The sequence below is a fragment of the Canis lupus genome, chromosome 6 (genome assembly GCF_011100685.1).
Source record: "Canis lupus familiaris isolate Mischka breed German Shepherd chromosome 6, alternate assembly UU_Cfam_GSD_1.0, whole genome shotgun sequence".
Lineage (NCBI taxonomy): Eukaryota > Metazoa > Chordata > Mammalia > Carnivora > Canidae > Canis > Canis lupus.
In genome coordinates, this window is record NC_049227.1 from 34511289 (window position 1) to 34539259 (window position 27971).

At 42.4% G+C, this 27971-nt stretch overlaps 1 protein-coding gene across 15 annotated transcripts in view; it reads right to left on the bottom strand.

The window, feature by feature from the left end:
* Positions 1–1714: 1714 nt before the first annotated feature.
* Positions 1715–27971, bottom strand: part of RBFOX1 (RNA binding fox-1 homolog 1) — a 2034214-nt gene continuing 2007957 nt past the window's right edge. For 8 of the 15 annotated variants that reach the window (XM_038540441.1, XM_038540438.1, XM_038540435.1 and 5 more), the window contains 3 exons: positions 20390–20442; positions 6041–6116; positions 5416–5670 (listed from right to left, as the gene is read on the bottom strand). In XM_038540441.1, coding sequence (XP_038396369.1) covers positions 5523–5670; positions 6041–6116; positions 20390–20442 — 277 coding nt within the window. In that variant the 3' untranslated portion in view covers positions 5416–5522. Of the gene's footprint in view, positions 4496–5415; positions 5671–6040; positions 6117–20389; positions 20443–27971 lie in introns of those variants that run through there. The other 7 variants (XM_038540446.1, XM_038540439.1, XM_038540440.1 and 4 more) reach the window with 3 other exon arrangements.

A 27971-nucleotide genomic window follows, 5' to 3' on the forward strand; every position in this document is an offset into this window, starting at 1 on the left:
ACTCACAAAGCATGCGCATCCCACACGGGCTTCCTTTGGGCCTGTTTGCCTACGTTCTCCCACATGCAGGTGGAGGAAGGAGCAGGTGTCAAGCATCCACTGGGCAAGTCTTTTAACAAACCTTTTCACTTCTGCGATCGTTTACATTTTCTTCATATTTTATGTAAAATGTATATGCTTATCTTCATTTTGGAGAAGACCCTGGCTTCGGAGGTTCTAATGTATCCTACTGCTTTTGTTGTCTAGACTTCCATCCCTGTATTTGGACAGGGCAGGGGCTCTAAGCATTACAGGGGATAATTATCGCCCTGCTCGCCATGTGCCAGCGTAAACTAGTTAATTAATTTTTACAATGAACATAGCCTTCCGTGTTTTGTAAAGAGGGAACCAGAAGCCCAGGCGTGATATCACCACCACCACTACCACCACCGTCGTCACTAATGGAGCAGAGTTTTTGGAAGAGAGCACAGGCTTTGGGATCAGACACAACTTTCTGTGGAGCCTGCTTCCAGTAGTCACTAGACATGACTTTGGGCAAATCATAGGACCTATTGAGCCTTCTTGTCTCCATTTACAATATGCTATCTTTCAGGAGTTGACACTGGGCAATCAATGCTGATGTGGAGCTGCAGAGTCTGAAACATGAGGAATTTGCAGAAAAGAGATCACTGGATATACTTGAAATGGCGTAATTAATGCTACGAAGACAGCCCACATTGTGGGGAGAGGATTGGAGAACGAAAATCGGCTTTTGGCATGTAGGGTAAGATTTCTCATTTTTTAAAGTTGAAAGCTAAAAGCCTTCCACAGGCCAGGAGGGAATACCTCTGCCCCTCCTGTTAGGAGGCCCCTTCTGGAAGGCCGAACTTGCCGCTTGCTTGGTGTGGGACTTTACATCACCGGAGCTTACAGTCCTGCCAAGTAGACTATCGTATTCATTCTACACAACAGTTTCAAGAGGTGAGTGTTATCATGATCCCAAATTGTGGAAGAGGACACTGGGGCACAGAGCTTTGGTTTAAATTGCCCTGGAATGTAGCGAGCAAGTCATCAGATGGGGCTTCAAACCTGGAACTGCTTCTAGGCCTCACGTTTTGTTAGTCTTTATATGTGTTACCAACCTGATGGGGTTTGGTAAGATCATTAAATGAGATAGGATTAAGATATTATTAAGATACCCAATGGGGTCAATGATTCAAGCTTATGGCAACATTAAAGAATTCAATGGAATCAGGCACACGAGAGCCTGGGCAGGATCCTCGGCGCAGGTGCGCACGCTGGAAATGGACACTCCAGCCCTTGAGCTCACGTTTACCTTCTTCACCCAAGCCCCCCGGCCCCAACCCCAAAACTGTGTGAAGGACTTGCACACGTGTTTTGTCTGAAATGCAGTTTTTGCTTTCAACCAAAGACTGACATTTGTGTACTGGGGGAATAGGTTGCCTGAGTTCTGTTTCCTTCCTAAACAAGGCTGGGCACTTTCCTGGACTTCTTTGGGAAGATGAATATGGAGCTGCACCCAGTGCTCCTGCAGGAGGCAGGTGGGTCTGCGGGAGGTGGGGGCACGAGCAGCCTCCCCAGCTCACCCAGACCAGGGCCCCTCGCCCCTGCTCCCCACCCACTGCGGGACCCAGGGTGGCCATGCGTGTGCACGCGGACTCTCCGTCCCGGGGAACGCACGGAAGCAAAAGGACTCAGGACACCGACTCGCACGTACCTTTTCAGACTAAGCTTTTATTTTTTTGATATTACAAACCAGTTTTTCTTTATTCACAAACCACTGTAAGTGATATAAACACTAATTTCTAAAGACAGATATACACATTTTCTGGGTTTGCAGATTGCGTGATGTGTGTGTTAAGAAGTCACTATATGCCACACATGATATTAATCTTTTTTTTCCATAATTCATAATAGCAATAGTTATTTAGATAAATGAAAACATTCCAAATAAATACTGTTTAAAAAAATCCAAAATGTTTGTTTACATCTCTGACATACATTTTAAAATGACTTATTGGCATCTTGGCGGAGTGCCCAGACAAAAGGTTTTGCAACATCATGTGGCACTCACTTGCTCTAAATGATTTTATTAAAACTACATACAGTCATGGGGGAAAGTACAGCTCATTGATGAAAATCAAAACTGCAAATTAATTTTACTTTAACCAACACAGTAAGAATTCTATGTTTGTGATTCCAAATACAATGCAAATTCTGGATTTTTGACATCGGAGGCAATGGGGAGACAGCATTGGATTCTCCCCAAGGCTCCTGTCCCTTCTACCTTTCTTCCCCCGGGGGCAGGATGCCGAGCATTGTGATCAAGTGTTTTGTTTTTTGTTTTGTTTCGTTTTGTTTTGTTTTTTACAAATATCAACCGGGCACCCAGTGTCCTAGCACTGTTCTCCAGGTGGGGGAATGAGAATGTCTCCGTGATGCTATAAAACACCCCCTGGCCCCTCCCTCGTCCACCCCAGTCAACCTGCCAAAAAGAACATTTGACATGCTTCTGGCTGCTAAGCATTTCCCCCTCCCCCTTCTCTCCTCCTCTCCAGATAACGAGAATCTGTCTTAGATATCGAAGCTACAGAAACTTTGTTTTCAAATCTTGTGAAACTTTATTGATGGTTTAATATCCAACCGATCTTACTGCATGCACATAGGATGACAAGAGAAAGCTGGATCACAAACACTTTTTTTTTTTTTTTAAGTTTTGTTTGGTTTTGTTTTTTTAAAGCAGAGTTGTTACAGCGGATTGGCGGGTTCACAGCGGTGAGCTGAGAATTTACTGGAGTGCGGGCGGTAGGGCTCCGCACTGCACAAACACACGGAAGATTGACCTATGGCAGAACTACGGGAGGCGGCTGGCCGCTGTTTTGTTTTTTATTTCAATACAAAAACAGGAAGACCCGTGACAGATACCCCAACTTAGGTTAACTTGTAAACAGGACAACATGGAAAGAGTTCAAACAGAAGAAGTACAGACAAACTGCAATTTTTCGGCTGTGTCGCTCTGGCCCTGCTGCCGAAGTGGGGGACGTAGTTCTTCGGGGATGAAGAGGGTGGAACCTACTGTTTTTTTGTTTTGTTTTGTTTTTCTGCTTCCTTCTGACAAGTGTCCTGGGCCTCGGAGACAGAACTAAAGATACTGGTTTGAGAGAATCCTTGGGGACGAGGAAGAGGAGGAGGGCAGGCTCTCACAGGCGGAAAAATTGCAGATTGCTCACACAACACAGTCATGTTTCAAAAATTACCAAGCTGATGAAAATACCATGATTATCTCTACTCAATGATTGCAATACTTGTAAAATGCTTCTATAAATCCGAATATGATTATCATGTAATTCCATAAAAATTATACATCTGTCTCTAACAGTTGTTCTACTAGGCTAAAACTAAAGCTTCATAGACTGTTTCTAGAACTTAACAACTCCACTGCACAGATGTAAATTTTATACATTTTTTTTTAACTGGTACAAAGAATTTAAGTTTTTATTACTTTCTTTTTTTGGAAAAAAAGAAAAAAATAGAAACAGTGCTTTTTATCACCTTTTTATTAATGTTATTTTTTTCCCTCCCATAATATAAAAGTCAGCAATGATATCAATAATTTATTATACTGGAAGAAATATAAAAAGAATGCTTGTTGATGGCCTAACTAGCAGTTTTTGCCTAAATAACTAGCGGCTGGTTAAGAAGCTGAATACTGCCAGGTGGAATGGTTTTAAAGGGTGGGTTTGCACAGCTTCATTCAACTTGGATGCACAAAGTGCTTCGAGAAGCACCCCCTTAACAACATAACCTTTGGCTTGAACTCAATGAGTAACTTAGAACCGCTGATATATGATTGTTGGTGCAGTGGGTCGTTTGGATTCATCAGTTACTAGTTTATGTTTCCTTTTAGCCCAAATCCCGGTCCCCATCCCCTAAGACCCTCCCACCCCTTCCCCGCTCGTAAAATAAAATAATGCAGATGCAGAAAAAAATGACTATTGTAGTCACTTACACTCTTCCCAGACAGCTGATAACCCCAGTAGCTTAAGATTCAGCATATATAATTCATTTACATGATATAGCACTCTGGATATGGCCCTAAACCAGTTTTTATTCATAGCTAGCGTCTCTCTATTTCAACCACAAAAACTCCTACAGCCAGCAACCAAACTACGGAACCTTCAGAAATTAAAGACCCACAATATTAAAATACACAGAACAAAATATCTGAGGTATAAGATAAAAAATGTAATTTTTTTCCTCTTTTTTAATTTTTAGAGCTGCTAAAATGATGTACTACTGCATGTATTGCAATACCCAGGCCTCGGAAAGCTTCCTCTCTCCCCACATTGGAAGGTTTTAATGGTTTTGTCATTTAGTATGGAGCAAAACGGTTGTATCCCCCTCGGTATATACTAGCCTGCAATGAAGAAAGAACGAGACCCACATCATCAGCATGGCTCCTAGTCTTGGCATCAGTCAAGGGTGCAAAAGCATTCTGAAACAAAGCAATTTGAGGGGTGTGTTTTTTACATTTTCCTTTTGCAACACGTGGATCATCAAAAAAGACTAATGTGAAAAATAGACACTCAAAAGCAACCGAAATGGAGGCACCCCCTACCCATCCCAGGTCATTCTCAGAGAACTAACGACAGGGCCAATCCTGACCTCCCCCAACAGCTCTTTCTAGAGAAAGTCCCTGTGAGCCCAAATTCCGCCGGCCAGTCCTGCTAGAAAGAAGGACTCTGACACAGGCCGGGCAATGGAAGGGTTGGCCCTGTCTTGTTTTGTTTGCTTGTTGGATTCATTAATGCGACATTCCAATGGGAAAAGCTCAGTCTACACTCAAGAGGCCGAACATAGACGGCTGATTGGATGCAGCGATTCAACTCTCCTTTCCAACACATTCCTCAAGTGGGCTAGGTGTTGAGGCAGAGTTGCTGAATGCAAAATCAGGATGAAAATTTAAATCAACTGCTCACTTGACTTGCCTCAACAACCTGGCTGGAATTTGCTCTTGAGAGGGGAGTTTACAGATGGATTGCTTGATGTAATTGAGCTTGTGCAAAATAATATGTTTCCAAATCATGGCTGAATTTCTATGACCAAGCTCCAGTGACTTGTCTGGCCATGGCTTTAGATGGTTATGAGGTGGCACTTAACTATTTCTTTGTTCTAAAAGTATTGGCGATTCAAATGAATGCCTATGGGAATTTATTTTTAGGATAAGGACTGATATTCTTGATCCCAAGCAGAAAACTGCATGCCAAAAGCTTTGTAATGATTGCATACGCTCTCACGTGATGGGCACGTCTTACTGTACTCAAGAGTTTTAGTGCATAGAAGGTTGAACAAGGTACAGGCAAATTCACCCCACCCTCACCTCCCATTTTTGCCCTCCCCCCCACCCTTCCCAAAACAAAAACCCAGACACCCCCCCAAAAAACAAAAGACAACTCCTGAACCCAGCTGATTCCTTCTAATTCCTTATGTACTAGGCACACACACAAAGTGTGCCCCTCTCTCTATTTTCTTTCCTGGGCGACTATGACTTTAAACATGAATTGTAATAGGGGAGGAGAGGCAGTCAGATTCTCAGCTGCCTGACAGCAGAGGCCTGGAAGTGTGCAGCTTAGCTCCTCTGAAGTCTGTGCTGGGGCTGGAACCTTGGGGCTATGTGAATGAGCAGCAAGGGAGGGAAAAAAAAAAGAAAAAAAAAAGTTCTGCATTGACACTGCATTCTGTTAGTGATGGATTTAATTATCAAAATGACTAATTATTCCATTAAGGTAAGTGCTCTGCTAGGTGAGACTTGCAAAATTAGAAATATAATAACTTACATGCACTACATTGCCAAGAAATTAAGACATTTATCAAGTTTACTGGGAGGATTAATGTGGCATTTTAGCTGCTGTTAGCACAAGAGACAAATTCAATTAAGGGAAAGTGAGAGGACGTCAACCGTCAACCCATACTAAGGTCCCAGCTGGGGGAAGGGAAGGGAAGCAGGAAAAAGTGAGGAAGAGGAGGGATTGGTACTCACCATGGCACCAACGCTGTAGGTGGGGGCTGGAGCAAGTGTGTGGTGGTAGGGGTCGGCAGCATAAACTCGTCCGTAACTGAAAGGAAAACACGGGTGAAGATTAATCCATAATATGCAATTACAAAGTCATAATAACAACCATAAAATACAAAAATACCAAGACAGTGTGGAGGGGCCCTATTCATCTTCAGAGATTAGGAACACGTTCCCATCTGCCACACGAGAGAGATCCAACTGCGGCCAACACATTCTTTTGCTCATTTAACATTTGCTGGTGAGATAATACACATTGAGGTAGACAGAAGAAACACCTGGAAAGAGTGGTTTCAAGAAGCCCAGGACTCACGAAGGACATGTTATTCTCAAGAGAGACTCTCTTTTCTCCTAATTTAGCTGTTACCAATCAAGTGAGACAAGGTGGATCACAAAGGGTGGTGTGGTTCAGTCTGTGCAGTTAGGGTCCAACATCTCGGAAGAGGAAATAACAGATGTGCTTGAACAGGAGGCTCCTGGAATGGTTTGTACAGCCTTCCCCCTGCACCCTCTCACCCAAGAATTAGTCTGATTTGATTCTGATCCTATCACCCCAGAACTTCTAACCATCAGTGGTCAAGTTCTGAGAAGGGACACTTTTCAAACAATATTTCTTGATGCTGAGATCTCATCTTTGAGTTTCTCTATGCTTCTCTCCCCTCCTCTTCCTTCGACCGCGCTGCCTCCCAGTACAGGCTTTGGAACAGAAATGAAGAAGAGATGGATGCCTACTGAGTGTCTGGAAGTGACCACAGCAACACATCAGAAATTACAGGGCAGAGAGTTTATTTTGCTCAAGATCACAGAGCCAAACAGAGAGCTGATCCTTGAATCTCTCAGGGTGACCCGTGTGCCCCTTCCATGCCATCTAACACCCTTCCTCAAATGACCTGCCAGATACCTTTGTGGAGACAGTATGGACATTGGTTCTTTGGTAATAATCAAAGCTGAGGTGCAGGTTGAACCGGGTTAGGTTCCCCAGAAGAGTCTGAGATGGAGATTGTTACACACATGCTTTGTTGGAAGGAGCACTTTCAAAAAGAGGACAGAGAGGCAAGTAGGTTGGAGAATGAGAGAAAAAGAGAAGCAGGGATAGGCTCTGAGCTGGAGTCTCGCTACGTGGAGTCTACGTGACCTTGTGAGCTGCACCCCAAAGTTAATCCCGCCTGGAGAAGAGTACATTGGGTTTTTAATACTCACGTAAGTTCAGCATCAGCTGTGGGCTTCCCTAAGGAGGGAGGACAATTTCTGAGTTAAAATGACCCTCTTTGGCAGTGGGTAGTTCTCTGAAGGAGGGAGCAGCTAGGCGCCATTAGCAACCAACACTCACAGCAGCTGGGGGATGCGTGTACCGGCCACTGCATGCGATATATGTCCATTATCAATGGCTTGTGACTCTTGGACTTTGCTTTAGGGAACGAAGGAACTAGGCAGGAAGAAATGGTTTGTCTGTACTAGCTCACCTCCCATCTCTTAAGGTCTCACTCGCGTGTATTTGTATTCCTTCCCTTTCCCGGCTTTCCCCCACCTTCTTCCAATCTTCTTTTTCAGAATGTACTGGATGGGTCTCACTTGGTTGCTCATACTGTGGAGTCTGGGACAGTGGGAAGAAGCTTGGGTGCAAGTTCTTTAAATCTTAGGGTCTGAGTTAGACCCCAAATAGAAATTTTTGATGATGCCAAGCTGTCACTGGACGTGCCCTACTCCTAAACTCTCCTTGTGTGTTTCAAAGGGCACTGAGCTCAGATAACTGAGATGAGGCTTTCCGCTTCAACACACAGTTCTCCTGATCCTCCACAGCCGGGACAGGAGTGGATGTTTCTTTTCTGAGGTGACCCTCTCAGGGTCACCTGTGAACAGTCAACCTTGACTTTTCATTCTTTGGAGCATCCTTGATTGATTTGTCTCAATCAGACAGCCCTCAGTCAACAATGCTCCCTCTCGCTGGAAGAAGAATGGATGTAAGTCCAAGACAGAGACGTATGTTTGGATGTATGTCCAAACAAGATGAAGGATGACGTTTTTGAAGAATTCTTATATTCACAGATGTCACCCAAGTTGGGCCACTGCCCACATAACTAGAAGTAGATGTGAATTAGGGGTAAAAGGACATGATATATGACTTTGGTGCTGACTTTCATTTTGTGAGAAAATAGTCTGTCATTGGTCTAGAGAAAAAAGAAACCACTAATAGAATTATTTTAATGCACTTTCACCCACCAAAGCTGGTCTTATGAACAGGACATAAAATGCAAAGACAAACTGAAAATCCTTGGGAATTTAGTAAATGATGCCAGAGCATTGCTTTTTTAGCCTCGCTAAATCCTTGGGAATTTAGTAAATGAGGCCATACCATCGCTTTGATGGTATTCCTTTAAAACGGGTATGAAAATGCCCATTTAGAGATTTTTTATTTTTTATTTTTTATTTTTTTTTTACTTGAGGAATGGTATTACCGTGGCAAGTTTCCTCTCTTGAGGCGATAACATATTGGTAGTCTGAATGTGTTCGAGGAGAATGTAGCTCCTGCCTCTTCCCTCCACGTACTTTAATGGTAAATTCTTATTTGCCTATAACACTGGGCAGAGCTTCAACGTTCGTGGAAAACCCAAGGTAACAATTTGGCCGTATTCTTTTCCAAGGCAGAAGAAAAATACAGCAGCACTGAACTATTCCTCGTAAATGAGCAGGCTCCTTTTCTCCTCAGGGTGACCTCTACCTTCAGAATCCGATGGTTTTATTATGATTAATAAATTTCATTTCCACAGAGGAAAAGGGACCATGTCAGCTCAAACTGAAAGCAAGGAGGCTGCTTTTCAAATGCTAATTTCTAAACACGCCCTTGTGTGACACTACAATTTAGACACAAGGTTATTAGGGAAGATGTGGACTGGAGTGCTACTCTTGCGGCAGAAATGCCGGGCACGTCAGTGACCTAATGTCCTCAGAGCTGGCTAAGCACAGCCCAGAGGAAAAATGGCGATTCCTAGGGACCCCGATAGGGGTGATGGGAAAATGTCTTACGCCTGCCATTTTATGAGCGACTTATACATATCGTCACCTTCCATGCCACCCATCCCTGGCCGCGGTGGACAATGATGCAATCAGGTCATGATGGTCTCCATGTCCCCACATCTCATCCATCAGAAATTACAGATGAAATCTTCCATGTGTCTACTTTACTCCATTCCACACTATTACCACCCTAACCTAAGGTGCCAGGGTTTCATCAGAACGAAATCTACAACAGTCTTGTCTTTTTGTTCTACTCCTGCCTCTTCAAACCATCAGCCATTTATATCTGTAGCTAATAAGTCTACCATCTATCATATCCTATCTATCCATCCATCATCTACCTAGTTAAATATAAACCTAATCATATCACTTCCCTGCTTAAAACCCTTCAGTGGTTTCCCATTGATCCCAGAATAAAACCCAAACTTGAATGAGTTGCCCTTGACCCTCTTTCCATCCGATCATGTTCCCTTCTGCCCTTTGCTCCCTATATTCCAGGCACACCGTCCTCATCACTACTCCGTGAACACATGCAAATTCATTCTCTCCTTACAGCCTTGGTACTTGCCTGTCCTTCATGTAACGTAGCAAGTCTCTAACCATTTTGTTTGCTTACATCCCCACCTGATTATTGACCCCTCCCACCCCTGCCCAGAAGGTCAGCCCCATGGAGGCTGGGCTAAGTCTATTTTGTTCACCTTTTTACCTCCGGCATCCACCAAAGTAGTTGGCCACAGTGCAAGTGAACAGAAAGCCAAGCCAATGCTGCTGCATGAGTGAAGGCAGGGAGAGGGAGGAGCAAACAGGAAAGAAGTGAGTCCCAGAAGACACTGGCACCCATCCTTAGGATCCTGTCAGCAGCAAAGATTCTTCTAGATAGGCTTTCTGAAGATTCTCGGTCAGCTGCTTCCAGAGACATTCAAAACCCTTCAAGATACTCAAAAGAAAAGTTTCTGGGGACTCTGGAAGTACAGAGCGTAATTTCATATCACCCCTAAGAGTTCACAGAAGACTGGCCAAGATGCTGGAAAGCTCTTCAAAACCATTTAGGGAAAAGCCAACCAATGAAATAGAAGATAACAGCTCTGCTGATGACCTCACCATGGCTTACAGCCAGGTCATCATGAGCCCATGTTTTTTTTTTTTTTTTTTACCTTAGCAGCAAGTAAAAACCAGGAGGCCACCCATGATGCTGGGTAGAGCACAAGGCATGGGACAAGAAGATCCAAGTTCAAGTTTGCCTTTGCAATGTCCTTTCTCAAAAACTAGGTAAGTCTCTCTCTCTCTGAGCCTCATTTTCCTGTCCATTAAGTGGTATTGTTGAGTCTCAGCCCCATCTAATTCATAGATAAAGTGCATGGAAAGAAACCAGGGTACATTTTGAAGCAGTCTACAGATATAAGAGATCGTGATGCGGGGAATCTTATGCAGAGTTGCCAAGCCAGGCTCTCACTGCTGCCCACACCTCTGGTCTGTAGAGGCAAGATTCTCTTCTAACATGATTGCGTGTAGCTCTAGCAGTCAACCTACAGATATTTGGAGTTAAGCACTATCTAATTTATGAGTTACAGATGTGGTTAGAAGTGCTGCATTTGACCCTAAGATTATGCTGGAGTAAAATGAATAACTATGCTGCCTGTTGAGTGGGAAATGAGAACCTGTGTTTGTGAAAGTGCTTTGTCAACTCTACTGAGAAATGCAAATATTACTTATTATTAACATCTGAATCCAGTTGAAACAAGCTGGATGCTAATGAAATACAATAGAGCTGTGCTGGTACCCACACCAGGATTCCAGCAGTGAAGTGATTTTCTTATAGGGACACAGTAAGAACACTAATTAATTTCACTGTCTGTATTTTATTCTATATCTCAATTAAGAGCCTTTATGCCCTCATGGATCTTTATTCTTCCTGTATCATCACTTCCCCATGCCTCCTGTCCCAGAGCTAGCTGGGGAAACCCTGGGTTGCAGAAAGTTAAGTGAACATCTCCCACCCTACAGATGAAGTTCCCAGTGGCATGTAGCTCTCCTGGACAGCCCAACCATGGCAAGGAGGTCTGGAGGATTGTGCCCCCACCACACTCAGAAGTGTTGCAGAGCATGCTTTCAAAAGAGTATGCATTCTGATCACTGGGGTCTCTGCACTGTTGTCAGGGGCTATAGGTGCCCTTCTAATTATATCGAAGATATAGTCTGAAAGACATTTGGGAAAATGAATCCATGCCAGTCACACACATACAGGACCATATACAAAGGGGGTACCATACCATAACCCTGCAGTTCTAACAGCCTGCTATTTGGAGAGCAATGATTTAGCTAAGGCAAGTTTCCTTCACGTCCCTATGGAAGGGCCACTGGGCTCTGGATCCCAGTATGGCTCACACTGCTCTGGGTGTCAGAGGTATCCAATGAGAAGAAAGACAGAAGCTAACCTGCACAGGAAGAGGGGATCCTCATCCCACCTCGTCACTCTGGTTTCTTGAGCTTTCCCAAATGAAAACCAAAGGACTTTTAAAAGAAAACCCCCTGGTTTTCATTGCTGCGGGTATAATCCACTGATAAGTTGTTGCTCTCCACCCCCCCACCCCCATCCAGAGAGAAAGCACCTGGAACACCGTTCCAGATCAGGCGTTCTTTGCATTTGGGAAAATGCTCTGCTCTCGGCAATTCTCAGTGGCTGGGAAGGAGCTACGTGAATATGGGTCAGGAAGAGGAAGCAAAAGACCACATGGAGGAAGGTGGGCTTTGGAATCCCTCAGCTCTGTTCCAGCTATTGTATTAGTTCCTACCCTGATCCACTGCAAATCAATCCATTTTCAAAAATAGAGTGTTACCGGCATTTCTATTTTCCAGCTGGCCCATCTCATACTCATCATTACATAAAAATGCAGCAGAGCATAGTAAGATCCCAGGTCCTTACTGGTGGAAGGTGGAAGACTTCTGACAAATCCTTTGGTGATTTTGGACTGCAGGATCTGACAGGTCCCCTTGGCTTGTGGGTTTCTGTTAGCTCAGGGTGGAGACAAAATCCCTTATTTCAAAAGATGAAGAAATGCAGCTCACAATATGGGAGGCCACAGAAGGCCTTTCCAATTCCTGGTTTGGGGTAGCTTGAGATACCTTGCAGATAATGGCTCTCACTTTCATGCAAATAAACATCTACCAGACAACCAAGAAGGCTGAGGGCAAACCCTCCTTTCTCAAATATTAGATCACAATTTTCAGGCTGTGTAATCTGGGTTAGCATAATGTGCATTGGTTTGAGAAGATCTTAGGATAGAAATGGTAATGATGGCCAAGATCTGGGGCACATCTTCCAGGGTCTTACACAGCAAGGACAATGAATTAATCTCTTCACTGCAAAGAGACCTGCAACGACTGATACTAATCAACCTGTTTCATCTCCACAGGAAGAAGTAAGAGGATTCACAGGACCTTAAGCCATTCATCCTGGATTGTCACAATAGGGGAAAAATCTTCTTTAAAGTATTAGATGGAAACCACTTGAATGTATTGAGGAAGAATTTAAAGAGAGATGGGTTAAAAGGGGATATTCCCATTCACTTTCCTATGGAGAGTCCACCGAGGTCTGAGGTCTTATATGAACATATTCACTCCTCTTTGACTACTATAGCCTCTCCTAGCTTTAATCTAGACCATGACTTATACATTTGTAGACCATGGGAGGGGGTGGGGTGACCAAGCTTTTTCTAAAAATCTTCTCAAGATACATGGGAGAGAAACTTATCCAGTCCCGTAACTCAAAACATCTATAAAGCCACCTCAAATGTAGCAAAACTTCCAAAAAAAAAAAAAAAAAAAAAAAACCCAAGTACAAATAGAAGAAATTCTCCAAATGAACAACATGAAGTCATCTCAACTTGACTCTGACATTTCTGAATTCTATTGTTGCTCACTTCCTTTGCCTGGATTTGAAATGATCACCTTTACCAATCACTTAATACATTTTTCAGCCTCACATTTTCTTTGCTCAGAACCAATGGGGAAAGCATCTTCTGGACTCTTTATATTCTAAATGGGGAGTCACAGAGTTTGCTCATCCAAATGGTCACACCTCTGAACTGTAACTTGTTTACATGTAAACCTGTAACATCTATGAAAAACAGACCATACCACCCATGGCAAATCAGATGGCATTGTACTTTCTGTACCCTCTGTGCAATTCCAAACCTCTTCCAATTCTGAATCCCAATAGAACAGGTCTGAGATAAGAATCTTGATTCTAGATTCATCAGAGCAGAGTAATAGCCACTGCCTGGGAGCTGAGAAGACACAGTAAGTCCTGCTTTTGGCCATAGTTCCTTCACTCTGGAATGCCTGCTCCAATAAAAGGCCCATAGCCATACTCGCTTAAATGCCAAGCTCAAGGCTGTCCTCCTCTTAGAAAGCCTGTTTCTAGAAAGTGTCCTGATGACCACTCTACCAAAACCACTAAGAGATTCCCATCATGCTTTGAAATCAACATGGCCCCCCAGCTAGGGTTCAACCTACTGGGAGAACCCCGAAGAGTAATCTTAGAAAGTTTATCTCCTCTCTGAGCCACTTCCTCCATCTGTGAATGGAGGTAATGGTACATACTGACTGTATAAGGTCGTAGTGAGGTTGACATGAAGGTTACTGGTTACCAGTTAGCAGCCAAATGACTGTCAATCATTGATGCTATCAAGGTGGCATTGCCTTCTATCCCAGGTGGGGTCATGACACTAAAGCCCGTGAAGTATTTGTGTCAGAACTACCCCTGAAGTAAACATCTGGAGCCTCCTGTAAGCAGATCAAAGATTCTGAGAGGTTAACTAGCAGGGTGAGAGGAATGAGTCCGCGCGAGCACACACACACACTAACTCTACTCTCACTTGGAGGCAAAATTAAAACACAAAGTCAGGATATACTGCCAATATCCAGATTATCTGCCATGATGTTTTAATCAAACCCTTTGAATATTCATTTGAGCAAAATAAATGAAAATCTGGCTCTGGAATGGTACTGTCCAATAAAAATATAATGAGCCTAAGATGAGCCATTTTAAGTTTTATGGTAGCCACATTAAAAAAGTAAAAAGAGGGATGCCTGGGTGGTTCAGCGGTTGAGTGCCTGCCTTTGGCCCAGGGCGTGATCCTAGAGTCCCGGGATCGAGTCCCATATTGGGCTCCTTGCATGGAGCCTACTTCTCTGTGTCTCTGCCTCTTTCTCTCTCTCTGTCTCTCATGAATAAATAAATAAAATCTTTAAAAAAAAAAAAGTAAAAAGAAACAGGAGCAGTTCAGCCTTATATATTTATTTAATCTAACATATTGAAATATTATCATTTCAGTGTGTAATCAACTTAAAGATTAATGGAATATTTTACATAATTTTTGTACTAAGGTTTCAAAATATAGTATATATTTTATACTTACAGTTCTTCTCAATTTGGACCAGCCACATTTCACGGGCCCTATAGCCAAATGTGGTTATTGGCCACCATACTGCAGAGCACAATTCTAGAAAAACCTACTCTATGTTCTCATTACCACTGAAAGGAGAAAGGTTCCTGATTGATTAGCAATGTGGTTCCTAAAAAATTAGGAATTACCCAGGAGATTCTATTAGAATTATCTGAGGGAACTTGTAAGAATGCAGATTTTCAGGCTCACTCTCCAAACCTATAAATCAGAATCTCTGGGGCAAGGGCATGGGAAGAGGAAATGGATTCTGCATTTGTAATAAGTTCTGGAGGTAATTTTCATGCGCTCTAACATTTGATAACTGCTGTTCTATTTTTTTATTCAAATTCTGCACTGATACAGCACTCCCTCACCCAGGCTAATTCAGAGCTATCTGGATATCTTTAATTTTTATAAGTAAAGTGATAGAGACATTTTATTTTTATAGGGTATTGCTACTGCCAGTAACTAGCTTTGAACAATGCCTAGTGCACAGCAAGCTCTCAATAAATGTTATAATTATTTTTACTAAGTTCCTTTGTTTATATGTTCCCTGAACACCCTGCACTCTCCTATTATAATACACATCACACTTTATTGGAAACAGACCAATTAACTACAAATCAATTTGCTGCATGACGACTTTGCTGAATAATCAAATAACCAAAATGTAAGGAAGACAATTAGGTAAAGTTTGCTGAAGGATCAATTAGGGGAATGGCCAATTTGGAAACTTCTCAATATTATCAGAGGCTGCATGGACGTGGAGGTATGTGTTGATGTGCCTGTGTGTGCACATACATGCAGTTTGGGTGGGGATAGAAGGATGGAAGGGGATGATGACACCCTGTGTGGCCATGAACTTGCTTCTGATAATTACTTCATAAAGTATATAGCAGTCTCTTTACAGGGGTTGGCTTTAATGGCTTTGGCCATTCATTCAGCCAAGGCTTTTTTGCAGACCCCCTCTCTTACCTAGTGTCCAGTACTCAAGAACTGGGAGTGTGTTCCCAGGTTGGTTTCCCATGTCTCCAATATGGTACTGGTCCAGTGGAGGAGGCAAGACTTGCTGCTTGACAGAGACCTAGCTTCCACTTGCACCCCATAAACACACAAGCATGCATACACACTCCCTTGGGCAGGGGGCATCTGGATTCAGCAGCCAAAACAATTGGTTCAAAGTTTCTTGTAGTTTTCAGGGAATGGATTATCCTGTTGGTTGATTTTCAGCCATTGATTTTCAACAAAAGATAGACTTCTGGAGAACTGACCTGGAACACACATAGCTTGTTCAGCCCTCTCTCCTGGGATACGCAGAATGTTGCCTGGTAAGTCAGCTGCTCCCTTCATCACTCTGTCCCTGCACCTAGACCAGTCCCCAGCACATTAGAGTGTTCAACACACACCTGCTGCATGAAGGGGATGGGCCAAGTCAAATAAACACCCAGTAGAACAGCCATTTGGAGAACTGTCAAGTTCCCTAGGGCCTCTCCGCATTTTAACAACTCAAAAATACTAGTTTTTTTAAGGAGCAAGATAGCACAGTTAAAGAAAGCAGGAGAACTCCATTTGGAGGCAAAGGTCAATGTTCCAAGGTCAAAGTACAAGGAGCACATGGGAGCAGCATGGTCTAGTGGAAAGAACTTTGTCATCAGATGGACACCACTGGGATTTGAGGCAAGTTACCAATGTTTTCTGGGCTGGAGCATTATTTTTTTTCCTTTTTGTAACTTCCAAGATGAGGATGAGGGTAACATCTGCCTCACTGAGCTGATGTAATAGGTCATATGTGCATGTATACACAAGCACACACACACACACGAGGGTATCTATGTATACATGTAATTTATCATGCTAGCACACAGAATTTGCTCACAAATGATAGGAAGTTAGCATTACACCCTGGAGAATTCAGTGAAGCCCATTTGAGGAATTACTACTACAGGGATGGAGGGCTCACTCAGCATGGCGATAAGAAGTCAGCCCTCCATGGCAATAACTGATGCGCCTTGAAGCAAAAGGGAGAGTGTGTTCATGTAACATGGACTGAGCTTCATATGCTTCTTATCTGCCAGCCTATCCTGCTTGTTCTCCTGTCAAAATACAGCCCAAAAGCCAACCACCTCTTGGCTCTTCCACAACCGTCATCCTACCGCCTGCCCCCTCTCCCTGGGCTGCTGGAAGAGACTCCCAGCTAGTGCTCTTTCTCCTGCTCTTGTCATCTTGTGATCTGTTCTCCATAATGCAGTCTAACTCATCATTAAAATAATAAGGCACATCACAGCTGACACTCCAGTGCCTTCCTACCACACTTAAATCTTGAGTGGTTTCAAATTCTGCAAGTCCTAAGTTGTTCTGAGCCCTAGCCGTCTTCCTGATTTGATCTCCAAAACTCTCACTTGTACTCATATGCTGTGGCTACGCTGCACATGATGTTGATGTGCAGCCGAGCCTGGCCACCTCAGGCATGCGTCAACCACATGGCATTTGCACTTGCTGCTTATTCAGCCTGAAATGCTTACAGTTCCACGATGACGTACCTGGCTCGCACCCTCATTTGATTCAGTTCCCTGCTCAAACGTCACCCTCTCAGAGAGGTCCTTTCTGCTCACTGAACCTAAAGTAGCATGGTATCCTATTTTCTATCTACCCCTCTGCTCTTGGATTCATTATAGCTGTTATATAACTTGACATGCAAACCTATCACATACCTCTGCATCTGTATGTTGGGTGACCAGTCTCCACTGGATAGGAGGCTCCTTGGAGGAAAGGCTTCTCCCGGCTTATTTAATGCTATGTCCTAAGGGCCTAGAACACTTGCTGATACACAGTGATGACTCACTACATGTTAATCAACTGAGATGAATTTCTTGCTGCTCTGCCAAAATAGCTAACCTTGCTTCTCGACCTTCATTCGAGTATAAGACCCATATTCTACTTCTACTACAATCACTGGCCAGTCCTGGAAAAGCTCTAGTGAATCACAATGGCAGGGAGACCTTGGTTCTAAGAAGGGAGAATCATCTTGTCCTTTTGTTGTCGCTTCCTTGTAGGATCCTACTCATGGAAGGTTCTTGATATTACAGAATGAGAAGCTATCCGAGTGTCCAAGGTGAGGGTTGGGCACATGCATGTTGAGGGGTTGGTGCTGCTGTCAAAAGGCCAGTTGCCTGTGTCACCCATGTGAGCACTTGTCTTTCAAGAGCAACCAAACCAAAACCAAAACCAAACAATGAATATCACTGCTGGAGACACTGAATAAGAAAACAAATTTTCTTGTAAATATAGTCTCACAAACTACACAGACGAACAAGAAAAGTGTCTTCTACGTGGCAAGAGCAGAATTGACATTTTGGCATCCTCTCCAAAAGACCCAAGTGAAAATCGTCACTTTTCCTTTGGGGACAGGAAGAAAATCCCTTCAGTGCTGCAGATCCTACTGCCCAGCAATTTTTGTCTTACCATCTTTAGCCCAAGCCTCGACAAAACTGGCCAGCTCTGCCCGACGGGCAGCTGTGTAAGAATAACACATCTTTATAAGAATTTCAGTTATAAAATCCATCAAGCCCTCAAAACTGAGATTTTTAAGCATCTCATTGATTTTTTTTCTTCATTTTAAAAGAGAGAATTTGCCTTTTGTTGAACACTGAAATCCAGTAGATACCAGGATTCAAGGGACCTGCCCTAAGGAGTGTTGTTCTGCATGCAGGGATGGTTTTGTTGGTTAGAGTTGGGGGGGAAGTGGAGGGCGCGGTGTCCCGGGTTCTCCCAGCACGGGTGCAGATGAAGCGCTTAGAGACCTCATTTAAACCATGAGTCACAACCTTTGTTGACCAACCAGTTCTGATTGTCCATATTCATTCTATGAGGAGGGAGGACTGGCTGGGAGATAATTTGACATTTGATTGATACGGGTGTCTCCTTTTTCATGCTTGGTTCAAAATTCAGAGTTCAAATTGAACCTTATGAAGCATACAACATATTATTAATATGGCCATCAAAGCAACAGGGATATCTCTCTCAATTTGAAATCTGATCAATAGCAATTCATTAAGAATTTACCAAGCAGCCACCCTGAATCAGATAAGGTAGGTGAAAACACTCGCTCTACCCAGGCAAACTTTCATTATCTGTGGCCTCTTTTAGGAATATTGTTTGTGGACCACTTGCTTACAAGGCAAGGTTTGTTAAGTCACGGGATGAAATCAATGTCTATCTCTTGAACCTGCGACTTTGCAGTGTGTGATCTGTGATGTCCGAAGCTAATTTCACACACAGGAACAAGAGAGCATCTCCACGGGAGAGCCGAGGCTGTGCTAAGCAGCATATCCGCAAATGGCATCTATTACCATTTAAAACCAACGTTCCTCCCACCCCAGCCAGTTACCCCTCCAGACACATGCTCCCTTTTCAAGCTTTTGAAGATGGTAAATGTCTCTTGCATCCCAGGAACATTTCCCACCGCCTCCCAGCTACGCAATGATCCATCTTCTACCATTAAGGATTGGCGAAGTGTTAGGGATGTCACTACCTCTCATAGGGAGAAACAGATCTTTGAGGTTAGGGGTTGAGGAAGGGGAACAAGAGAGCCCTTGTCCAAGGGGTTTTATAAAAATGGAGTCAGCTGGCACTTTAAAACATGAGCATGCACACTTCTTGGGACTCCCTGGGTAAGACGTTAAGCCATGAAAAATATTGAGACCGATTCTATCAATGAAACCGGCCCGACTTTTTCGAACAGACAGGGTTGGGGACATGTGCCTAGCAATATGTCCTCTCTTTAATTCCTTCTCACCGAAGACTCAAAGTAGGGAGTGAAGCGTTTAGCAAACTAGCCTTTATTCACTGCTCCGTTGATAAAATGTGATTGGAAGTAGATGAAGTTCTATTTGCAAGGCTCCATCTAATGTAGGCTTTTGAAGGTCATGTCATATTTGACTACATGTTAATGAGCTAAACAGTCCTCCCTTCTGGCTAGAAGCAACATCTTAGTAAGATTTCCTAGTCATGGTTTTGGTCAAAGTTTAGGCGTAAAAGCAAACAAAACAAAAAACAACCCCCCCCAAACAAAAAAACAACCCCGAATCTGTTAGCACTCACCTAATCTTGACATTTAATCAAGCAATTTCATGCTAATGAAAGTCTAAACGTAACTGTTCCAAACCACATCAAAGTAAAAAGACAGGTGTTATTTTGATGGACACATCATGCGACTGTGCAATTTCCATTTGCCAATGCCCTGATTCCAAAAGCAGAAGACTTTGTCTCTCTAAATCCTGCTACTTGTAATAGGTTTTAAAAGAAAGGAGCTAGAGGATCTTTGATTCATAGAAGAAAGATCCCCTTCTCATGAGACAGAGACAATTCCATTCCCCAATGCCTCTAGCTTTCTGGACTCAGTCTTTTATAACCAGTCATTCAGTAAAGATCCCAAATAATTCACATATACATCTGTGTGAACCCAGACAAAATATGTCAGCATACAAGTCACACATCTGTGTCCTTAATCTCCCCTGTTCAGCATTTTAACATAAGAACACTGCTTATACCATAAGATTGTATTGTGGCTTCATTCAATATAGTCTTACTTTTCTAGATCATGTTTTATTAAAACTGGAAATAAAATATCCAAGTTAGCAAAATGCCTAGTATCTTTTTAGACAGCAGAGCCTAAGGCTTCAGCTATACTCCAAAGATATATGGACTTTGTTTTTGTCTTTTTTTTTTTAACTCAAGTTTCTAGAGTGACCAACTGCAGCATGTGAAGGAAAAAAAAAAAAAAAGAGAGAGAGAGAGAGAGAGAGAGAATACTGAGCTTTGGATGGATGCATCAAGAAGTAGCAATGTTTGTTACCTGCAGAGGTGTTACAAGAAATTTCATCTGCTGCAACGAAGACGAACTGATTTCTGGAAGAGAAGATAAAATTCACAATACTGCTCGCTCAGGGGGAAATGTGCTCTCTGCCAACTGGGTGGATGTATTCAGATGCGGGGAGGGAGGGGTGCTTTGTTTGAATGGATGTTGCAAGGAAATGTGTTGATATATCTTGGACTTCGAGAGTTTAGAGAGATCATGAAACAGGCATGCGGGGGACCTCGCCAACGTAATCATGGTGATGTCAGAACGGGGGCCATGTACACACTGTTGCACCATCATATTAATACTGAGTGTTACCAGAAAGTCATGCCAGGGTACGTTTCTAAGGCTAGGGCAACTCAAACTGTCCTTGGATTTCTGCACTCAATGGAGATTACATTTAAAGAAAATATGGACGGTCTGTTAGGAAAAAGGGGATACTGCCTACGAAAACCATAAAATTCCAGACTTTATTATTGTAGTATAATACCAAAAAAAAAAACTTTTTAAAGGAAATAAAAAGAAATGCTGCCATTTCAGAAAAGAATGTTATATGGTATCATATTTATGGATAATAATTTCCTCATCAAATTAGGCTGGCTACATAAAGAAGGTAAGAACACTCATCTATTGGAATAAATCCTTTTGTACCAAATTATTTTTAATGATGCAGTATTTAAAAGAAAATTAAAATGGAAAACGCTATTTTTACTTTGACTTAGTAAATCCGGAATGATGATAAAACTCTCTTAGGATGTCTCCAACCGTGGCATTTGCACAATGAAATGTGTTCTAAGTCAGACATACTGTTTATTTCTCTAAAAATAAGAACGTCTGGGTGAGGCAGATTATAAAAATGCCCCCAATGAGATTGGCGAGGCTCTTAAATGCCTCAGAAGTGGCACATTGGAGCCTCTGGTTCTCATTCGTTAGATTTTACTGTGCGTCTGAATCATTAAGAAGCAAGATAAATGCATTTTGGGGGTCTTAGTTTGACTGGTCTCGTTCAAATGTCTTAATGCTTCCAAAAGTATCTAGTGATTGAACATTTCTTAAAACACCTTAAGAGAGTTTCACTGTTGCAAGAGGTATATCCCTGGAATATAAATAGAGCTACCCTTGGAAAATTCACTAGAATTTAGCATCCAGTTGAAAATCCTAGCTCTCTCCACACCAATGAAATCTAAGCAAAATTACACATGCTCTGAGAATAGTCTTCCGTATGTTTTTCTTCCACATAATGAAAGTCACAGCCAAGTTCACTTATCACCTCTCTTAAAAGACTAAAAGTTAGTGTCACTGGTTTTTTGCTATCTTTTTGCTTGGGCGCAGACTTTTTGAGCCCCACCAATACCTGGCTTCCAATTTCTGAGATTTGAGGAGCAGCAGTATAATTAATATCCCTGAAAATGAAGATGTTTGGGTTGAATATTTGTTTTGACTTGTTCACCTTTGACTTACTCCAGGGGCAGTAAGATATGGACACCCCAATTACATGCATGGGATTCATGGGTAGGCCAAACAAACACTTGGAAGGACTTCTGTTTCTAGAATGCTCACAAGAAGGACTACCATAACTGAGAGTGGCGACCTGACCCTTATCCAGAGAGGCAGGCTCTTTGTTATAGCCATTCTCCTATTTACGGGGTGGCCCTCATTAGTTAAGTGGTTCTATCCAATGCAGACCCTATAATCCTAGAAGATTCTGCTACCTTGCTTCCCACTTCTGTATTTTCCCTAAGGAACTGTCCTACTTGCTAAACATTAGGAAAACAATGAGAGGCAACCAACAGATATAAAATGATGTTTGATAAACAGGGAAAACGAGTAAGAATGCAAACTACAAGTATGTTTATAAAGACATTAGAACTTTTTCTTTAATTGTGCCAGAATTTTTGGAAATATGATGGTCATCCTTCATAGCACTCTTCCTTAGGACATGATACTCTAACTCTGGAAAAATAATGTTATCATTTCTCCATTCCCTTCTTTTTCCTCTCTTTCGGGTGACCTATATATTTTGAATTTTTTTAGAGTGCTTTATGATTCCTGAGCAAATTTCTGAACAAAGGGATGACTCAAGAGTTGGCTCAGAAGACAGCCGACCATCAAACCAAATCTATGTCAAAGCATAAAGTTATCACCAATAGTGATATTTTAAGGAATATGCCATGGACCCTGTAGCAGTGCCAATATTAAAAAGAACATTTGCAAAAAATAGTTCTGTACTGGATATATCAGTTCTGGATTGTTTTTTTTTTTTTTTTCCTTTTAATTCCACGCAAACAGTCCTACAACATCCAGGAAGATTTCCCTAACATTTCAGAAAACTGCCTTTCTATGGAGCTCATTAATTCCATACAGTCAGCTTGCGTGATCAGCCTCCCACTATGCTACCCTTTCACCAACTAATTATAAGTACAATTAATAGGAAATCCCTGCAAATAATAGCCTGGGGAGGGATGCCAGGCCAGCGTGGCCCACATGTGAGGCCAGTAGAAGAATCTGGGTAGAATTATAAGGGACAGGATTCATGGCAATGTCTCTGTCCACTATGTTATACCATTTTTTATATACGATTATGTTTCTCCCTACTTGACCTTTCAGAAAAACGATCTCTTAGCCCATAAATGGATCATCCATGACCCTCTCTGTGGAATTTTTTACCCCAAATGACCAGAGAGAAGTATGATCAAAGAGATTAATGATGTAGCTGGGAAGTGAGCTATCCCCAAGCAAGGTCAGAACAACCCGAATGACCAGAGCAGTGCAGGTGCACTCTGGACAGTGGGCTTACTTCTCAGAGGAGAGAGGAGACTCGCACGGAGCCTGACCCCTTATGCTAACCCTAGTCTGCTCTGCATGCTCAACACAGACAAAAGACAATAAACTTCAAAAGCAGTTATACTTGACTTTCAGCAAACTGGTTGTAGTTGATAAAGTCTGACTAAGTAGTTCTCAGCCTTGGCTGAACATGGTAAAAACACCTGATGCCCTTCTAAAATTCCCAGTGATCAAGCTACAGCTAAGATCAGTTAAATGGGAATCTCTGTGAGCGGGTCTTGGGCACTAGTAGTTTCTAAAGAGCTTCAGGTGAGTCTCATACAAGCCAAGGTTGTATGAGGGCCACTGGTATAGCTGAATGGTTCTTACCTGGCTGCTTTGTAGCCCTACAAGGAGAGGTTAAAGTAATGTTAATGCTCTTCTCTCCTGTGGTCCTAGCCTAATTGGTGTGGGGGCAGGGTGTAGAATGAGGTAGTTTAGGAGATGCTTGGCTGTCTATCAGCCACAGCGGAGAAGCACTGGGTAAGCTATAAATGCGAGTGGAAAGGGAGTTGAATTAATGAATCTCTTGCAGCTTTTGTTTCTTTTTGCAACTTCCATTTTGCCACCCACCATGCTAGCCTCCAGGCAACCCAGTTGTGTGGCTGCTGAGGATGTAACCACAGACACACCATACATGGCCCAGGAATGGTTCCTTCTAGTTTCTGGAGACCTGAGAGAATGGACATTAAATCTCATTTTTGAAAGCAAAGCTGGTCTACAGTGGCCACGTGTCACTTTCTCTGTATCTGCTTCCTCCCCTGGACAAACTCAAGAGCATCTTTGCTGGATCTTTCCACTTTCCTTCAGAGTCTACATCTTATTCTCTTTTTCTGGTTTATTTTTTTCACCTGGATTTTTTTTTTCCCTGTTTTTGAAAACTCCCTCTACTGCAGAATTTCTCAAACTTCCCTGAAGACAAGAATTGGCTAGAGTGCTTGTTAAAAATATAGATGTCTGGGTTTCAGCCCTGACTGCCTGAATCTGAACTTCCAGGAGAGAGGTGTGATCATCTTTACATTTGGCAAAAACCCAGGTCTGGTTGTTGACCAGCTCTGGGTGTCCCATTCATACTGTCCTAGCTAAGTAGCTGCTGCTCCTGAACCTGAGAATCATGGTTCTAGGTAATTCTTATGATGGGGACATTTGGGAACATTCTTAGAAATCTCCTACAAGTTCATTCCCATTTTCATTTTGGAGCCCCAGCTTTTCCCAGGAAGACTGTTTGACAGAGGCTTTGTGGGAAGGGAGAGGATTACTAATTTAAGAGAAATAATGAAATGGTTGTTTACTGAGCACAAGGGAGGAGGCTACGTTTGTCCAGTCTTTGCAATGTTGATGCCAAAGAGCCACTGGCCTAACGTCAATGGAGTATTTGCCCATGACAGGAGGCTGCCGAGCCTTATATCTATGTATTAACTGATTTAATTTTCCTGACAACCCCTCTTCCTATCTCAGTCTTTACAGAAGAGGAGGCAGAGGCATAGAAGGTCATGGAACATGTGCAAGCTGTAAGTGCTGGTGGTGAAATCTGAACATGGTTGACTTAAGACCCCCAACTCTTATTCACTCGCTAAGATTGTGCTCAGGGGCGCCCGCATGGGGGTTCTGAGTCAACAGTGGAGTGCCAAGTCTCTACGGAAGGACTTCCTGATACTTCCTGAACCTTCTGTTCCTCTCAGAGAAAATAATACAGTATTTGGATTCCCCTTTGAGTAGGATGTTAATTGAGGCTTGAGAGAGATAATTATATTCTGCTTTAACAACTTGGGATGTGGAATGGCATGGGCCATGGTCTTTCTCTCTTTTCATCCTATTACCAGACTTCATTATGTTTTACGATGGTTTTCATAGACCAACCATCTAGACTCTGAATCTGACTCAGCTGGTGGTACATTTAAATTAGTCCTGTGACCTGCCATATCATCCTTATATCCCAGTTTTCTTCTTAGGCTAAATCTCATCTCTCTGCAATTTTCTTTTTTCTAAAAATTACCCACGGCTGAATTCTAAGAGACAAATTAAAATAGTAGCCAGCCAGGGTTGCTGGAGGGAATGTGAGAAGCTGGATATCAAGACAGAGTAAAACTTGTGGCGGGCAGGGGAGGAGGGAGGACACACGGGAAATGTTCTCCCATCAAAGAACACTAGTTTTAAGTTTTACTGCTAAATATTCTGGTTGTTTCTCATTTTTTGGCCTCTTAATTCTGTTATGTCATTATTGCTACACAAAACTTGGGTTGGATATCACTCACAGTAAGTCTGTTCTTGTATCCAATGCTATGAATGTTGGATCTAGCACACAAACATACGCGCGCGCGCGCACACACACACACACACACGCTGGTGTGATTAAAATCCCCCAAGGCTATCTACTAAAATAATCCCTAGAGCTTTAGAAGTTGTTTTTCTGGTCTGGCAGATGGAAGTCAAGATGCCCCAAGACAGTAGTGGCACAAAGTCAAATTAATTCTATCTGTAGGTTCTGGAGCACCTGTCGGTTATAAGGCAGTTTCTCAACCCCGACTGCTTATTACAAATCACACACACACACACACACACACACACAAATAAAATACTAATGACCAGGTCCATTTCCAACCTTTTAAGTCAGAATCTTTAACAGTGGTTCCCAGGCCCAGGTATTCACAAAAAGCCACTCCAGTGATCCTGATGGGTCAGCCAGTACTGAGAACTCATATTTCGACTGAATATTTCTTTGAACTTATGTGCCCTACCTCTGCAGAAAAGAGAGCTGTGTTCTCTGGTTTTTCAATTAAACTGCACTAGTGTTGACTGCTACAGTTTTTAATTATTAATACTTTAATTTTTGTATTATATAATTATATATATTGCTTAATATATTACTTACTTATTAATTTTTTATAACTGTGCTTACCAAAGATGCTTCCTTTTAGATGTGTGGGACTAAGGTAGAAATGCACACTAAAATCAGGGATTTTTGCTGTTCATCTTAAGAAGTTGCTGGAAGGGTCATATGGCATCTAGCCATGAATGTTTTCTGAATAAACATAACATGCAGAAATAAGGTGCTTCTATTAAAATTGTTCTTGCTGACTTTACTAAATAGTTGGTCTTGTTGATTCAATCCTCAGATGGTTAGTGAGGGTTTGCTACCTGCCAGGCACCCAGTAAGCCAAAGGGATAGGAGTCGTGCTCTTGGCTGTTAAATCACCGTGGAACATCTATATTAGGCTTGGCTGTCTGGAAGCTCATATCCTAATTTATATTTCAGTTTTACTGACTAGAAAGGGGGACTTATTTGCTTGTGATCAGGATTTTGCCTCTCCCCCCCTACTCAGTTCTAAAACCCAAGAACTATAAAAAGCCCATTCAAATTTATATTTTCCCGTGCCTTGTTATTTCTATTTTAGTATTGAATTGCCTATGCTTCCAAGAATGAAATGGGGTGTAAACAAACAAACCAGCAAGCAAATAAACAGATTGACTATAGAGTCCTCTGAAAGGGTCTTTCCTGATCCTTTTTATCTTATATCCTTTAACATACATTTAAGATCATTTCATTTAGCCTCAGTTGCTATTGCTAACACTGTGTATGCTAAAAAGAATAATAATAAACTCTAACAGGGAAAGGAGAAAAGTGCTCTGAATCTATCCCTGATTTGAATATTTTCATCTGAAACTTCTGGGCTTCAGAAATTCAAATCTAAGTGCATCTCCCCTCCCTGGAGACCTTAGGAGCAGTCCATGTCTGTAATTTTAGTTTTTCCAACCTTGAACAATCTCCATGGCTCCCATTAATTTTTTTTTCTCAGCTAAAAAGAGAACTAATGGTGAATCTGGAAGCCCTTCCCTGTCACTTTCCTGGGCCTCAGTCTCTTCATTTGGAAACTGGGAACAATAATAGCAGTGTCCCTTAGTTTTTTTTTTTTTTTTTTTTTTTCTTTTTGTATTTTGAGGACACCATGAATGTGAAAGGATTTTATTTGGGAGAAAATTGCCATTTTGACTGTGTGTACTCATGAAAGATAATCATCTTCTCTCCCCAGAGAGAGAAGCATTTGTGTTTTTATGTTTTGGGCTTCCAAGGTTTTAGGCCAAGAGGGGCATAGTCAAGACCTTTTGAGGTTACAGGTCGTATCAAAGGTAGACGGGATCTCCTAGAAAACAAAAATCCCACCTCAGCTTTCATTGGGCAGGGCAAAGAGCAGGCACAGAGGAACCCCTAATGAGAATTAGTTTAAGACACAGTGTTAGAAGTGGGTCTGGCCAGTTCTGGGAACAACTACATGTGTTTTCTTGGGGAAGCAGCTCTCATATAGGGCAGAGGAATCTGGGCCTGTCCAGGGTGTCCAGGCTGAGGCTCTGGAGGCCAGAGAAGCCACACTGAGAAGGTCTGTGCCCACCTATGAGTTACATATAAAATGAAGTTACTGTGATGGTGGAAAGGCCCAGAGCCCTACAAATCCTCAGGGACTACCCCAGGCATTGGACATCTCAATAGTGGCAGTGGGAAAAGAGCAACACAAGTAGATTTGGTTTGACTTTTTGAAAAAGTAATTCTCTGTAGAGCAACTGGTTGTACAGAAATTTACAGCAGTGGAAGTGTAGGGGCCGGGTTTATGTGGGGAGAATGGTCATTTTTCCTATGATGTATCCCTAGTAGCCTGAGCTCCTCCATAGACAGGAAAGAACATAATGAACAGAAAAACAGGCTGTTTGATTTCATGATTTTCCCAGTTGCTTCCTCCTTCAGATTTTTTTTTTTTTGCCC